The following is an 18,027-nucleotide window of genomic DNA, read 5'->3' on the forward strand; positions in this document are numbered from 1 at the left end:
GGTAAGATTAGGGAGGAGTGTGTTGATATTCTGAGGCTTGTCGATATTAAGAAGGGAGGAGGTGTTGGATATCTTGAAAAACATTAAGGTAGAAAAGTCCCCATGGCCTGTTTGGATCGATCCCAGGATACTGAAGGAGGTAAAGGAGGAGATTGCTGGGGCCTTGACAGAGATCGTTGTACCCTCGTTAGCCACAGGTGAGGTCCCAAAAGTGTGGAGAATAGCCAATGTTTTTTCTCTGTTTAATGGGGGAAATAAGGATAATCTCGGAAATTATAGTCCAGTGAGCCTCACAGCAGTGGTATGGAAATTATTAGAGAAGAGTTCTAGTGACAAGATTTACTCTCATTTGAAAAAAAAGTAGACTTATTAGGGATGGTCAGCATAGTTTTATGTGAAAGGGATCTTGTCTCACAAACTTGATTGAGGTTTTTGAGGAAGTTACAAAGTTGATTAATGAGGGTGGGGCAGTGAATGTTGTCCACATGGACTTTACACAAGCATTTGAAAACTTGCCTGTTAGGTTGGTCCAGAAGATTAACTTGCATGGAATCCATGGAAAGTTAGAAAATTGGATACAAAATTAGCTTGATCACAAGAGACAGAGGGTAGTTGTGGACGGATGTTTTTCTGGCTGGAGGTCTGTGACCAGTGGTGTTCCACAAGATTCAGTGCTGGGATCTCTGTCGTTTATAATACAAATGACTTAGATAAAAGTGTCGGTGAACCAACCAGAAAAAACCCAAAGAACTACAGGTGCTGAAAATCAGAAATTCTTGAAAAAAAGCAGCAGGTCTGCCAGCATCTGTGTAGAGAAAACAGAGTTAATACTTTGGGCCCAGTGACCCTTCTTTAGATCTAATTGGAGTTTGGACAGGTTGGTGTATTTTCTATATAAGGGCTGGGGAAAGGGGAAAGAATAAACAATAGGTGGAGATGGAGCCCAGAGAGAGAGAAAAATAATTGGGCAGACAAAGGAATGGGTAAAGGTCAACCTGAGAGAATGAATAGCTGTTGATGGGGACAGTTAGTGGCTGACAAAGGGTTGTGATAGTAGTCCATGTGATGACAAGGTCTGGTGCGTGGAGATTGTGGTAAGGAGAATGAAGAAGGTGCTCAGGCCCTAAAATTATTGAACTTGATATTGATTCCAAAAGTTACATGGCTCCCAAGCAGAATGTGAGGTATTATTCTTCCAGCTTGCACTAAACTTTGCTGGAGTATGGTAGCAAGCATGAGACAGATGTTGGCCAGGAAACGAGATGGTGTGTTGAAATGAAAGAAAACCAGAAACTCAGAGGCATTTTAGTGGACAGAACATAGATGTTCTGCAAAGCAGTTGCTCAGTATGCACTTCATCCCACCAATGTAGAGGAGACTACACTGAACGGCGAATACAGTAAACTAGGTTGAGTAAAGTGCAGTTAAATTGCTCCTTCACCTGAAAGGTATGTTTGAGATCTTGGATAGTGGAGAAGGAAAGAGTAACTGAGTAGGTTTTACACCTTCTGCGATGGCATAGGAAAGTGCTGTGAGCCATTGGAGGTGGGGGTTAGCGAGGAGACGTTGTGAGTGGAGGAGGAATGATGTCCCAGAGTGAATTGAACTAAATTGAATTACCTTTATTATCCTGTGCACTCAAATCAGTGCAATGAAAAGTTTATAATCTTGCTGCTTTGGCACCATCTTAGGCACAGGGTACCTAGGTACAGAATGCTTAAGTATTTAGAGTCATAGGGATGTACAGCTTGGAAACAAACCCTTCGATCCTACTCGTCCATGCCAACCAGATATCCCAACCCAATCTAGTCCCACCTGCCAGCATCCAGCCCATATCCTTCCAAACCCATCCTATTCATATATCCATCCAGATACATTTTAAATGTTGCAATTGTACTAGCTTCCACCATTTCCTCTGGCAGCTCATTCCACACACGCACCACCCTCTGTGTGAACAAAATTGCCCCTTAGGTTCCTTTTATATCTTTCCCCTGTCATCCTAAACCTATGCCCTCGAGTTCTGGACTCCCCCACCCCAGGAAAAAGACCTTGTCTATTTACCCTATCCATGCGCCTCATGATTTTATAAACCTCTATAAGGTCACCCCTCAGCTTCTGACACTCCAGGGAAAATAGCCCCAGCCTATTCAACCTCTCCCTATAGCTCAAATCCTCCAACCCTGACAACATCCTTGTAAATCTTTTCTGAACCCTTTCAAGTTTCACAACATCTTTCTGATAGGAAGGAGACCAGAATTGCACGCAATATTCCAACAATGGCCTAACCAATGTCCTGTACAGCCGCAACGTGACCTCCCAACTCCTGTACTCAATACTCTGACCAATAAAAGAAAGCATACCAAACGCCTTCTTCACTATCCTATCTACCTGCAACTCCACTTTCAAGGAGCTATGAACCAGCACTCCAAGGTCTCTTTGTTAAGGACCTGACCATTAAGTGTATAAATCCTGCTAAATTTGCTTTCCCAAAATGCAGCACCTCGCATCTATCTAAATTAAGCTCCATCTACCACTCCTCAGCCCATTGGCCCATCTGATCAAGATCCTGTTGTAATCTGAGGTGCCCTTCTTCGTTGTCTGCTACACCTCCAATTTTGGTGTCATCTGCAAATTTACTAACTGTATCTCTTAAGCTCACATCCAAATCATTTATATAAATGAAGAAAAGTCGTGGACCCAGCACCGATCCTTGTGGCACTCCGCTGGTCACAGGCCTCCAGTCTGAAAAACAACCCTCCACCACCACCCTCTGTGTTCTACCTTTGAGCCAGTTCTGTATTCAAATGGTTAGTTTTCATTGTATTCCATGAGATGTAACTTTGCTAACCAGTCTCCCATGCGAACCTTGTCGAACGCCTTACTGAAGTCCAATAGATCACGTCTACCACTCTGTCTTCATCAATCCTCCTTGTTACTTTTTCAACAAACTCAATCAAGTTTGTGAGACATGATTTCCCACACACAGAGCCATGTTGACTATCCCAAATCAGTGTTTGCCTTTCCAAATACATGTACATCCTGTCCCTCAGGATTCCCTCCATCAACTTGCTCACCACTGACGTCAGCTCACTGGTCTATAGTTCTCTGGCTTGTTATGACCATCTTTCTTAAATATTGGAACCACATTGGCCAACCTCCAGTCTTCTGGCACCTCACCTGTGACTATTGATGATACAAATATCTCAGCAAGAGTCTCAGCAATAACTTTCCTAGTTTCCCATAGAGTTCACGGGTACACCTGATCAAGTCCTGGGGATTTATCCACTTCTTTGCGTTTCAAGACATTCAGCACTTCCTCCTCTGTCATATGGGCATTTTTCAAGATGTCACCATCTATTTCCCCACATTCTATATCTTCCATGTCCTTCTCCACAGTAAGCACTGATGCAAAGTACTCGTTTATTATCTCTCTCATCACCTGCGGCTGCACACAAAGGCCGCCCTGCAGATCTTTATGGGGCCCTATTCTCTCCCTAGTTACCCTTTTGTCCTAATGTATTTGTAAAAAACCTTTGGATTCTCCTAAACTCTATTTACTAAAGCTGTCTCATGTCCCCTTTTTGCCCTCCTGATTTTCCTCTTAAGTATACTCCTACTGCCTTTATGCTCTTCTAACGATTCACTTGATTTCTCTTGTCTATACCTGACATATGCTTCCTTCTTTTTCTTAACCAAACCCTCAATTTCTTTAGTCATCCAGCATTCTCTATACCTACCAGCCTTTCCTTTCACCCTGACAGGAATATACTGTCTCTGGATTCTCGTTGTCTCATTTCTGAAGGCTTCCCATTTTCTAGCCGTCCCTTTACCTGCGAACAGCTGCCCCAATCAGATTTTGAAAGTTCTTACCTAGTACTGTCAAAATTGGCCTTTCTCCAATTTTTGTCAACTTTTGGATCTGGTCTATCTTTTTCCATCACTATTTTAAAGCTAATAGAATTATGGTCGCTGGCCCCAAAGTGGTCCCCCACTGACACCTCAGCACCTGCCCTGACTTATTTCTCAAGAGTAGGTCAAATTTTGCACCTTCTCTGGTAGATGCATCCACATACTGAATCAGAATTGTTTTTTATACACACTTAACAAATTCCTCCCCATCTAAACCCTGAATGCTTTTGCACTCCCAGTCTATGTTTGGAAGGTTAAAATCCCCTACCATAACCACCCTATTTTTCTTACAGATAACTGAGATCTCCTTACAAATTTGTTTCTCAATTTCCCTGACTGTTAGGGGGTCTATAATACAATCCCAATAAGGTGATCATTTCTTTCTTATTTTGTAGTTCCACCCAAATAACCTCCCTGGATGTATTTCTGGGAATATCCTCCCTCAGTACAGCTGTAATGCTATCCCTTATCAAAAACACCACGCTCCCTCCTCTCTTGCCTCCCTTTCAATCCTTCCTGTAGCATTTTTATCCTGGAACATTAAGCTGCCAGTCCTGTCCATCCCTGAGCCATGTTTCTGTAATTGCTATGATGTCTCAGTCCAATGTTCCTAACCATGCCCTAAAATCATCTGCCTTCCCTATTAGGCCTCTTGCATTGAAATAATTGCAGTTTAATTTGTCAGTTCTACCTTCTATTCTGCTTTGTCCCTGCCTGCCCTGACTGTTTGACTCGCTTCTTTTCTCAACTTACCAGTCTCAGATTGAGCTCTCTCCTCAGTATCTCCCTGGGTCCTCCTCTGCCTCACCTTACTAGTTTAAATCCTCCTGAGCAGCTATAATAAATCTCACTGCCAGTCTATTAGTCCCCTTCCAATTCAGGTGCAATCAGTCCTTCTTGTGCAGGTCACTTCCACCCCAAAAGAGATGCCAATGATCCCACAAAGTGAATCCTTCTCCATACACCAGCTCCTCAGCCATGCATTCATCTGCTCTATCCTCCTATTCCTACCCTCACTAGCTCATAGCACTTATTACAGAGAATCATAAATAAAATTCAACATTAGAACAAAGAATAGAGAAGTTTTATTTTTTAAAAAGCCCTCAGTTTTAGTCTGTACACCACATCCTTGGGAGTTGCCTGTACTCACCGCCCAACCCCCCCCCCCACCCCTCCCATAGACCCCACGCACACACAGGCGTGGTCCCTGTGGAGGGCTGACAAGAGAGAGGAGGGGAATATGTCGAGTATCCTGCTGGAGGTGGCGAAAATGGTGGCTAATGATCCTTTGAATGTGGACCGTATTGAGATAGTAGTTGAGAACAAGGGGACCCTATTGATGTTATGGGAGGGAAGAGAGAGAGTGAGCGCCAAAGTATGGGTGATTGATTGGACTGGCAGAGGACCCTGTCAACCATGATGATGGGGAAACCTTGTTTGAGGCAAGAAGCAGGCATTTTGGAGGTGCCCTTATTGAAGTTGGCATCATCAGAATAGATGTAATCAAGATGGAGGAACTGAGAAAATGGAATGGACTCTTTGCAAGAAGTAGGGTAAGAGGATGTATAATTGAGGTAACTGTGGGAGTCGGTGGATTTGTAGTGGATATTGGTGGCCACCTTATCCCAGAAATGCAAACAGATATGTCGAGGAAGGGAGAGGAGGAGTCAGAGTCATATACGACCTGCTAGAAGTATATGAAATTATGAGAGGCATGAATAGGGTTGATAGTTAGAGTCTTTTTCCAGGTAGAAATGTCAAATACAAGGAGGCATTAAGGTAACATTAAGGTTACAAAACGAGTTGGATGAGGAAAAGTTTTTATACTGTAGGTGCCTGGAATGTGTTGCCAGGTGAGATAGTAGAAGCAGATACATTCGTAAGGTTTAAGAGGCATTTAGACAGACACATGATCTGGCAGGGAATACAGGGATATAGAACATGCAAGGGCAGATGTGATTAGCTGAAAATTGTATCATGGTTGGCACAGAAATGGTGAGCCAAATTTTCTGTTCCTTGATGTACTGTTCCATATTCTATATTCATACATTCTATTTGGGGAGGAATAAAAACAGATGCTTCTCAGGAAAGATTGTTGACATTGTCACAAATCAGGTGTACATTTGTAAATGTATTCCTACATAGGTTACTTGTCTTTAGCCTCATCCCACCATTGAACTCTGTCTAAGGGAGTGCTGCTTTTTCCCCAATGCCCAGTGTAATGCATTGTTCAATGTGTGACTATCAAAAAAATCAATTCAAGGTAAGTCAAGGTGAGTTCTATGGGGCAGGAGCAGGCAGTCTCTAGAAAACCGTTCAAAAAACAGTTAAAAATGTGTATTTTTATGTAGCAACAGGAAAATCTAACAATAAACAAGAAGAAGCTGCATTTACTCCTACCCCATCCCACATAGCACCCAAAAAAAAGGCTTCATTATATGTACGAGCGTTGTGGTGAATACTTACAGTTCAAGGTGAGGAAATCAATTCCATAACCCTGTACAGTCTATGAGATCTTGGATTATCTTTGTGAGTAGTGGTTTGTAAATGCCACTTTTAAGGTCACCTCTGCTTCACAAAGATGACTGTTTTCAATCTCTAATGACCACTGATATAGTTAAGATTGTTTGTGACTTGTATTTGTACCACACACAATTAGACACTGCAGCATTTCACATGTAGGGTACTATTGATTGCAAATGATGTCAGCCTGTAGTGTGGAAGTGCCTGACTCACAAATGAAGTGCATTTTCTTCGACAGTAACAAAACACTTACTAAACCCATTCTGGGTGTGGTCGCAGCCATTGTTCATTTCCAGCATTTCCATTTTTGAGTTGCATGAGTATGAAGGCAACAAAGTAATCAAGGTTTTCTTCCTCACATTCCCTGCTGAGCACATCACTACTGCGTTGCCAGTATGTTTTCATGTTATGAGTTACTTCTAACTCCTGTTGAAAACATTCAGTATTTTGGGCTCAACCACTTTCTGCGGCAGAGAATTTCACAGGTTCATCACTCACTGAGTGAAGACATTTCTTCATATTTCAATCCTAAATGGCCTAGACTGTAGTATTCTTAGTATTCTTAGACTGTGACCCCTAATCTGAACTCCCCAGTCCTCAAGAACATCCTGTTTCTTTCCAGAGTCTGCAAGATTTCCCTACTTCCTCCCATTCCTTTAAACTCCATTGTATCCATTCCTAGCCAATCTTCTCTCTTCATATGTAAGTCCTGCCATCCCAGGAATCAGTCTCATAACCACTCCATCAATAGCCAGAGCATCCTTCCTCAGAGAAGGAGACCAAATCTGCAAACACTAGTTTAGGTGTGGTCTCACAAAGACAATGTACAAATAAAGCAAGATATCTCTGCTCCTGTGCTCAAGTCCTCACACTGTGAAGGTCCACATACTACTTGCTGCCTCCACAGCCTGTTGTACCTACATGTTTACTTTCAGCTACTGGTTTACAAGGAGACCCAGATCTTGCTGTGTCTCCTCCTTTCCCAATCTTTTGTGATTCAGTTAATAATCTGCCTGCCTATTTTTGCTGTTAAAGTGGATAACTTTACATTTATCTACATTGTACTTCATCTGTCATGGATTTGACCACATACTCAACTCTGCAGCCTCCTCACAGTTCACCCTCTCACCCAACTTTGTGACATCTGCAAACATGGAAATATTACAATTATTGACCTTGCCTAAATCGTTAACATATACAGAGGAACCTTGATTATCCGAATATCAGATTATCCAAAGGAGATCTCGGACCCGATAGAAACTTTATGTCACAGAACTGTTTCAACCCTGATCGTGTCTTTTGTTTACAAGCACAATGATTAAAACCGAACTTGGCTCATTGAAATACTGCCGAGAACAATCCTGGACAGTCCAGGTACCATCTCCAAATGATTGACCTCCCACCCTCTGTCTCCCACACTTTCGCTGGAGCTGTACGCAGGGGTGTACCCTGAATCACCCCCGTTCCCAGAAAATCTCCCCAATATTGTCCTGTACAGCGCAGAGGTTTGGGGGGTGGGTGGGTTCAGACGGACTTGTGGCCAGGCAGGGGGCGGGGTGGAGGTGGACGGGGTTGGGGGGAGGGGTGGGAGCAGATGGGGTTTGGAGGCGGGTAGGGGCTTGAGCTCCGTGTGCTGCTGCCTAGTCTCTTGAATGGGGAGCAGGCTTCACAGGAAACTCTAAGCCCCAGAGAAAATCAATTAACCGAATAATCAATTATGCAAACGAAATAGTGCCCGCCCATCTCATTCGGATAATCGAGGTTCCTCTGTATTGTGAATATCTGGAGTCCAAACGCTAATCGCTGTGCTTTCCCACTAGTCACGGACTGCCACATAGAAAGTGAACCATATTCCTACTCTCTTTGTTTTTCTGTCTTCTGACCAGTTCTCTATCCGTGTCATTAAACTACCCGAGTCCCATTCACTTTAATTTTACTAACTAATCTTTTACATGGGACCTTATCAAAAGCCTTCGGAAGGTCTAAGTAAATCATATACACTGGCTCCCCTGATCAATTCTCCTCGTTACATTCTCAAGAAAAATAACCAATTTGAATGGACAGATCCAACATATGAGTGACCAAACCTCTAACTGATCTCTGTGCAGTTCCCCGACTGACTCACCAATAATTGCAATCTGGTTCACTATGCTAATAGCAGCATCCCAATGAAAGCTGCTGGTGCACTCTGTACCCTCAATACAAAAGAACTGTATTGTAAGTTAATTGTCGATGTGCCATGAGGGAGCGATTAGACTGACGTGTCCCAATGCCAAACGGTGGTGAATACAGGTGGTCGCTGCCGATTGAGTATCCCTGAGTTGTTTGTGACTGGTGGCCCAGCAAAGCAAGCGGCAAACTGGAATTGCAGTTATCCACTCTGACTTTTAAGTTAGTTTTTAATCCAGCTTTGGGAGAATGGGAAACTATATATCAATGAGACAAGATTAGATAACAAAGGCATGCTAATGTATTCAAAAAGAATAACTTGACAGTCACTGCTGAGATTCGCTTGTTGCCATTCAAAAACCTGGTAAGTCTGACTTTTTTCTCTCAATATTTAGAATCAAATTTCTGCCACTGTCTCAACTATCTTGACAATGCATAATTCATTCAGAAGCTAGGTAGGTTCTGTATATTTTCTCATACACTTCAGTTAGATTTTCCAAGTGGCAAACAATTCATTTTGCAGTCTCCCCTATTTCAAACACAGTGTATCTTTTTCTGATTTTCAACGTATGATCCAAAAAATCATACATGGCACAGTGGCTCAGTGATTAGCACTGTTGCCTCACAGCACCAAGGTCCCCAGTTCGATTCCAGCCTCGGGGGACTGCCTGTGTGGAGTTTGCACATTCTTCCTATGTCTGTGTGGGTTTCCTCTGGGTGCACTGGTTTCTTCCTATAGTCCAAAGATGTGCAGGCCAGGTGAATTGGCCATGTTAAGTTGCCCATAGTGTTAGGTGCATTAGTCAGAGGGGAATGGGTCTGGGTGGGTTACTTTTTGGAGGGTCGGTGTGGACTTGTTGGGCCAAAGGGCCTGTTTCCACACTGTAGGGAATCTAATCTAATCTAAAATAAATGCTTGTGGTCTCTTATGTGTATTCCTTTTCCAGTTTTGCAAGCAAACTTGAATATCAGGACTTTTTAAATATTCTTATGTAATGATTGTGTTGCCAATGTTCCTGACTTTGATCATTTTTTTATTTGGATCTTTTATTAGAATGAAATGTATGTCAAAGTTCTAAGAGATGATTGAAATATATTTTCAAAAATGTATGAATGAACATGTATGTAATGAGGGAAAAAGGCCAAATTTGAGAAAGTGGTGGATGCGGGGACAATTACAGTGTTTAAAAGACATTTGGACGGATACATGAAAAGGAAAAGTTTGGAAGGATATGGACCAGGAACAGGCAGGTGGAACTAGTTTAGTTTGGGATTATGTTCGGTATAGACTGGTTAGACCAAAGGGTTTGTTTCTATGCTCTATGATTCTATAACTCTGTGTAGCATTTTGGGGATGGCTGGAATGTGGTTATTTGCCCCAGGCTGAACCTGGCTCTAATGAGTTGAATGAAAGGAAGATTTTGGTATTATCATCGGTGGTCCCTTGCAGACGAGCACGACTCGGTGACCCTTCCTCAGAACTGTTAACCTGAAATGTTAACTCTGATTTCTCTCAGCAAATGCTGCCAAACCTATTGAGCCTTTCCAGGAATTTCTGTTCTTGTTTCTGATTTACAGCATCTGTAGTTCTTTCAGTTTTTATTCTGTTACACTTGGGGTAAGTGGTGGTCTCAGGAAGGAGTGGGTGGGGTATGGGTGTGGCAGCGCACTCCTTTAGCTGTTTCTGCCTGACTTCCATTTTTTCCCAACAACAAGTCTCGAGGTGCTCAATTCCTTTCCAGATGCTCCTCCTCCACTTTGGTTGGTCTTGGGCCGATGATTTCTAGACATCAGAATGTTGCATTTTGCCGGTGAGGTCTTCAGGGTATCTGAAGCACTTCTTCTGTCCACCTGAGCTCACCTGCTGTTTTGAAGCTGGGAGTAGAGCACCTGCTTAGAGAATCTTGTGTCGGTCACATGGATGATTTACCCAGCTCATTGTAGAGAAAGTGAGGACTGCAGATGCTGGAGATCGGAGCTGAAAATGTGTTGCTGGAAAAGCGCAGCAGGGCATAAGCCCGAAACGTCGATTCTCCTGTTCCTTGGATGCTGCCTGACCTGCTGCGCTTTTCCAGCAACACATTTTCAGCCCAGCTCATTGTAAGCGATCAAGGGCCAGTGCCTCGATGCTGGTGATGTTGGCCTGGACACTAATGGCCAAACAATTCCATCATCCCATCACATCCCAAATGTATTTGATTTTGTCTTCCTTTGGCAGTTAAAATTCTGCCGAGCTATTTTAATATTCTAGATATTTAATTGGAGGGCCAGTCACATAATTGTATTTCTCGAATAATAATTAAGAAGCCTGTGCTAATGATATGGAGATATGAGTTAAAGTTCTGTTAATAAATAAATCTGGTATTAAATAAGATACCTGTAATAGAGGCTTTGTAACCATCTGGACTTTGCTGTGAAAAAGCATTTTTTAAAATAACTATGAAATAGAAAAGAATATTTTTTTCTTACAGAGACAGCTGTAAATATTGGTTACGCATGTAATATGCTGAATGAAGACATGAAAAACATATTCATCATTGACGGCAACAATTCAGAAGAAGTACGTGTAGAACTGAGGTAAATACACTAAATTTGACTCTTTTTTGCGACATTGGAAAATAATATGAGGAATATGTGGCAAAATTCCAGATTTGTCCAAGAAACAGGGCCAAGAATTCAATGTTGCAAATATATTTTAATTGTGTAAATTCTTTCATATAGTTAAGGATTCTAAAAAAGGTTAACAAAATAAAGTTAAGGATAGTGTAAAATTGAAAGACAAATGTCCAGTATGGCAAGTGGTAATCTGAAGGATTGGGAACATTTTAACAATCAAGATGAACAAAAAGAAATATTAGAGACATAAGATATAAACTTTGAGGGTAAACTAGTATAACACCCTCATTCACAAAGAGAGTGAAACTAAAAATACAAGTAACAATAGGCCAATTAGCTTAACAACTCTCGTTTGGAAAATCTTAGTGCCTATTTTAAGAAATATAATAGTAGGGTGTTTCAAAATACCTAATACGTTCAAGCAGAGTCAGCATTTTGCCTCACAAAGGGGAAATTATGTATGGCAAATTTATTAGAATTCTTTGAGGAGGTAACAAGCATAAAAGGTAAAGGGCAATCAGTAGTTTTAGTATGTTTGGATTTCCAAAGTGTTTTTGATAATACACCACGGCACGCTGGGGTTTGTATGTCAGCATGGATAGACTATTGGCTAATTAATAAAGACAGAGAATTGGGATACAGTGGGCCTTGGTGAGCTACAGCCTTGGTACAAACATGGGTAAAAGATTTGAATTCCATAGGTGAGGTCAGAGTGGCTGCTCTTGCCATCAAACCACATTTGACCAAGTTTGACATGAAGGTTCCCTTCAAACTACAGTTGATGTGAAGATGCTTTGACTGTTGAAATCATGGTCCAGAGTGTGGTTGTGGAAAAGCACAACAGGTCAGGCAGCATCAGAGGAGCACGAGAATCGATATTTGAGGCATAAGCCCTTCATCAGGAATGCCTGACACAAAGGAATGTGGTTGCAGTATTTTGGAGGTCTGTCATGTCAGCTCCAGAATCTCTCTGCAGGAGTTCCTCAAATTTAATATTTTGTCTTCAACCTGGCCAGAGAAGTTGTGACACAGTGCAGATGGGTCTTGAACCCAGGCCACAGAGGTAGGGACACTAAAATTGCACCACAAGAGCCCCTCAGAATAATCTCCTTAACCAAATCATAGAAACTCTACAGTTTGGAAACAGGCTATTTGGCCCAACAAATCCACACTGACCCTCCAGACAGCAACCCACCCAGACCCATTCCCCTACCCTATTACTCTACATTTACCCCTGACTAATACACCTAACCTACATATCTTTGAAAACTATGGGCAATTTAGCATGGCCAGTTCACCTAACCTGCACATCTTTGGATTGTGGGAGGAAACCGGAGCACCCGGAGAAAACTCAAGCAGACACTGGGAGAATTGCAAACTCCATATAGACAGACAATGACCCGAATTGAACCCAGATCCCAAGCACTGTGAGGCAGCAGTGCTAACCACTGAGCCATTATGCCACCCATCATTTTCAGCTACTTCATCAATGACTATCCCTTCATCTTAAGATCAGAAGTGGAGATGTTTGCTTGTGATTGTGCAATATTCAGCACTGTTCACAACTTCAGATACAGAAACATCCCATGTTCAAATGCAGCAAAACCTGAACAGTATCGTGGACTGACAAGAAGCAAATAAGTTTCATGCCACATAAGTGACAAAGATTGGCCATCTCCAACAAGAGACAATCTAACTATTTCCCCTTGATGTTCAGTGGGATTACCATGACTGAATTCCCACTGTCAACATCCTTGGGGTTACCATTAAACAGAAACTCACTGGACTAATTATATACATACTGTGGTTACAACCAGGTCAGAGGCTTTGAAAACAAACAACTCATCACCTGCTCCTGACTCCCCAAAGTCAGTTCAGCACCTCCAATGCACAAGTCTGGAATACTATGGAATGCTTCTGCTTGTGCTGATGGTTGCAGTTGAAACGGCACTCAAGAAACAGTCCAAAGCAGGTCATTTGATTGGTACCACATCCACAAACATTCAGTTCTTCCACTACCAACGCTACATAGCAGCAGCAATCTGTGGGAAGTGCACCCAACTCCAGCTCCTCGAAAACCGCATTAGGGAACTGGAGCTGGAGCTGGATGAACTTCAGATCATTCATGAGGCAGAGGGGGTTATTCCCTTGTTGTTGTTCCCTTGTTCAAGAAGGGAAGAAGAGACCTGTGAGCCTTACTTCAGTTGTGGGTAAAGTGTTGGAAAGGGTTATAAGAGATAGGATTTATAATCATCTACAGTTGAATAAGTTGATTAGAGATAGTCAACACAGTTTTGTGAAGGGTATGTCATGCCTCACAAACCTTATTGAGAAGGTGACCAAACAGGTAGATGAGGGAAAAGCAGTTGATGTGGTGTATATGGATTTCAGTAAGGCATTTGATAAGGTTAGGCAAAAGTGAGGACTGCAGATGCTGGAAACCTGATGAAGGGCTTTTACCTGAAACGTCGATTTTCCTGCTCCTCTAATGCTGCCTGACCTTATGTGCTTTTCCAGTACCACTCTGATCTAAACATTTGATAAGGTTCTCCATGATAGGCTATTGCACAAAATATGGAGGCATGGGATTGAGGGTGATTTAGTGGTTTGAATCAGAAATTGGCTAGCTGAAAGAAGGCAGAGGGTGGTGGTTGATGGGAAATGTTCATACTTGAGTTCAGTTACTAGTAGGGTACCGCAAGGATCTGTTTTGGGTCCACTGTTGTTTGTCCTTTTTTTAAATGACCTGGATGAAGGCATAGAAGGATGGATTAGTAAATTTGCGGATGACACTAAGGTTGGTGGAGTTGTGGATAGTGATGAAGGATGTTGTAGGTTCCAGAGGGACATAGATAAGCTGCAGAGCTGGATTGAGAGGGGGCAAATGGAGTTTAATGTGGAAAAATGTGAGGTGATTCACTTTGGAAGGAGTAACAGGAATGCAGGGTACTGGGCTAATGGTAAGATCCTTGGCAGTGTAGATGAGCAGAGAGATCTCTGTGCCCAGGTATATAGATCCTTGAAAGTTGCCAGCCAGATTGATAGCTTTGTTAAGAAGGCATACGATGTGTTAGCTTTTATTGGTAGAGGGATTGGGTTTTGGAACCATGAGATCATGCGGCAGCTGTACAAAACTCTAGTCTGGCTACATTTGGAGTATTGTGTACGGGTCTGGTCACCACGTTATAGGAAGGATGTGGAAACTTTGGAAAGGGTTCAGAGGAGATTTACTAGGATGTTGCCTGGTTTGGAGGGAAGGTCTTATGAGGAAAGGCTGAGGGCCTTGAGGCTGTTTTCGTTAGAGAGAAGAAGGTTGAGAGGTGACTTAATTGAGATGTATAAGATAATCAAAGGGTTAGATAAGTTGGACAGTGAGAGCTTTTTTCCTCGGATGGTGATGGCTAGCACGAGGGGGCATAGCTTTAAATTTGAGGGGTGATAGATAAAGGACAGATGTCAGAAGTGGTTTCTTTACTCAGAGAGTAGTTGGAGTGTGGAATGCACTGCCTGCAACAGTAGCAGACTCACCAACTTTAAGGGCATTTTAATGGTCATTGGATAGGCATATGGACGAGAATGGAATAGTGTAGGTTGGATGGGCTTCAGACTGGTTCCACAGAACAGCGCAACATTGAGGGCCAAAGGGTCTATATTGCACTATTATGTTCTGTGTTCTATCTAAAAGATCCACTGCAGAAATTCACCAAGGCGTGAAATTCAACACCTTCGAAACCAACAACCACTTCTATCTGCAGGACAAGGGCCGTAGATGAATATAAATACCACTATCTGCAAGATCCCCCACCCCCCCCCGAGCAACTTGCCATATGATTTTAGTGTTGCTGGGTTAAAATCCTGAAACTTCCATCCTAGCAGCATTGTGGGTCTACCTTCCTGAACTGGACTGTAATGGTTCAGAAAGGCAATTTAACACTACTTTCTCAAGGATAGCTCAGAATGGACAATAAATCCCATGTCTCACAAGTGAATAAAATTGTATTTTTTAGAGGTCTTTTGGTCAAATGAGGGTTGGAAAAAAAAGGGGGCATTTCCACACAGAAGTAAAACATAATTCATGAAAATAAACATGCTAATCGTACTGAACCTCCAATTTGAAGAATGCAAGATTAGTTGGACAGTATGCATCATACATAAGATTTACGCTTTTTAGTCTTTTACTCTTTTTTATTCTTTTCTGGGATTTGATCCCTCCTCCAGTGATGATAGCATGCAGATTGAAAGAGATGGTTGGAGATACATAATATGCAAAGTCCGCAACTGTCCCATGATTTTTATTTATACCCCACTGCCTGGCTGTCCAAGTTCTAACAATGGCCAGAGAGAAGAAATTGTTATTTTCTTAAGCCTGCAATCTGTCAGCTTGCAAAACTGTTAATAGGCCTGTCCGAGATGCAGTGTTTGAAATTTGCTTTGAACTCCCTAAAATATAAATGTTTACAGGAGGTTTTTACCGCCATGTTATTGAATCGGCCATTCTATCTTTTTGGTAGATTGGGGCTCTGCAGCCTCTATGTTCCAGCTGAAAGATATGATTCCCACCAGGATTATTGATCTCTTCAGGCTGGTGGGTACCTGAAGTGGCTTCCCATACCGAAGGAGTATTACAATCATCTTTCAGAAATGTGCAAAATTAGGATTCTCTTCCTCAGCACCACTTATTCCGGATGGGATGGTTACTGGAAAATTCCTGGAGTTTGTCCTTAAATTTGAACAGGAATGTTATTCCTTTAGGTTTTTGGGCTGTTTATGTATTTAGGTATTAAAGTTAACTTGTAGAATGGACAAATAATTGGCAATTGAATATCAACACTGATTTTTTTAAGAAGAACTAGAGGCCGCTTTTTATTTGAAAGGTGCAAGTCGACGTGGAGCAGAGAAACAAGGGAATCTTGGAATGTAAATATCATCACAGGTTAGCAAGACCATTAAAAAGATATTAAGCACTCGGCATTTTTTCCAGAGGAATACAATTAAAAAATAGCAAAGTCATGTTAAATAAAAATAAAATACTGTGGATGCTGAAAAACTGAAATAAAACAGAAAGTGAATTTTGAGAAGATTTGTAGCTCAGGTTGAGGTTTTGGATGTAGGTTTGCTCGCTGAGCTGGAAGGTTCGTTTCTAGATGTGTCATCACCCTACTAGGTAACATCTTCAGTGGGCCTCAGGCCAAGCACTACTGATGTTTCCTGCTTTCTATTTATATATTTGGGTTTCTTTAAGTTCGTGATGTTATTTCCTGTGTTATTTGAAGTCACTTCCTGTTCCTTTTCTCAGGGGGTGGTAGATGGGGTCTAACTCGATGTGTTTGTTGATAGAGTTCCGGTTGGAATGCCATGCTTCTAGGAATTCTCATGTGTGTCTTTGTTTGGCTTACCCTAGGATGGATGTGTTGTCCCAGTCGCAGTGGTGTCCTTCTTCATTCGTATGTGAGGATACTAATGAGAGAGGGTCATGTCTCTTTGTGGCTAGTTGGTGTTCATGTATCCTGGTGGCTAGTTTTCTGCCTGTTTGTCCAATGTAGTGTTTGTTACAGTCCTTGTATAGTATTTTGTAAATGACATTAGTTTTGCTTGGCATTATGGTAGCCCACAAACTCACCAAATCAATAAAACAGCATCTAATGAACTTGAAAGTCCCTATACAGACAACAAGCAAAACTAATGTCATTTACAAAATACAATGCAAGAATTGTAGCTACCAGGATACATGAAAACCAAAAAGACATGACCCTCTCTCACTAGTATTCTCACATACGGATGAGGAAGGACACCAGTTCGACTGGGACAACACATTCATCCTAGGACAAGCCAAACAAAGATGCGCATGAGAATTCCTAGAAGCATGGCATTCCAACCGGAACTCTATCAACAAACCCATTGAATTACATCTCCCACCCCCTGAGAAAAGGAACAGGAAGTGACATCACCACAGGAAATGATATCTCCAACCCAAAGAAACACAAAAATTTAAATAGAAAGCAGGAATGTTCAGCAGTGCTTTGCCTGAGGCCCACTGAAGATGTTACCTAGTAGGGTGACGAAATGTCTGGAAATGAACCTTCCAGCTCAGCGAGCAAACCTACATCTGTAAAACAGAAAGGTTTGGAGAAACTCAGCAGGTCTGGCATCAAATTTGGAATGTGGAATAATTAACATTTTGAGACCAATATAACCCTTCTTCAGAACAGTTCAAAGCTGAACCCAGATGCTTCCAGACCTGCCGTGTTTCTCCAGCATTTTCTGTTTTTAACTTATACCTGTATTGAACCTTTTTCAGGCCACACTCTTCTCCATGCACTTCTCGCACTCTTATTAGTTTGTAATATTATAAGCTTGGAGAAGGTAGAGAGAAGATTTACAAGAATTATGCCAGAAATGCATGGCATAATCAACAGGCATGGCATAATAAAAGAAGGTGACCTAGTCAAGATATTTAATTTTATAGCAAGTTTTGATGGAGTGGATACAAAGTTAAAAATCACACAACACCAGGTTATAGTCCAACAGGTTTAATTGGAAGCACACTAGCTTTCGGAGCGACGCTCCGTCATCAGGTGATTGTGGAGGGCTCGATCGTAACACAGAATTTATAGCAAAAATTTGCAGTGTGATGTAACTGAAATTATACATTGAAGAATTGATTGTCTGTTAAGCCTTTCATCTGTTAGAATACAGTGATAGTTTCACTTCTTTCATGTGTAAATCACAAAACACTTTTTTAAAGTTGCATTCTCAGGTTAGCTGTTAACAATGGTGATAGCTAGACAATATGTTGAAGATGTTAGCCCC

The 18,027-nt window shown here is 41.9% G+C and overlaps 1 protein-coding gene across 3 annotated transcripts in view; it reads left to right on the top strand.

Moving 5' to 3' along the window:
- Nucleotides 1-18,027, top strand: part of atp8b5b (ATPase phospholipid transporting 8B5b) — a 269,633-nt gene that overhangs the window by 206,543 nt on the left and 45,063 nt on the right. For all 3 annotated transcript variants that reach the window (XM_043688030.1, XM_043688038.1, XM_043688048.1), the window contains one exon: nt 11,073-11,178. In XM_043688030.1, coding sequence (XP_043543965.1) covers nt 11,073-11,178 — 106 coding nt within the window. The remainder of the gene's footprint in view (nt 1-11,072; nt 11,179-18,027) is intronic.

Source organism: Chiloscyllium plagiosum, chromosome 1, assembly GCF_004010195.1.
Source record: "Chiloscyllium plagiosum isolate BGI_BamShark_2017 chromosome 1, ASM401019v2, whole genome shotgun sequence".
NCBI classification, from domain to species: Eukaryota; Metazoa; Chordata; class Chondrichthyes; order Orectolobiformes; family Hemiscylliidae; genus Chiloscyllium; species Chiloscyllium plagiosum.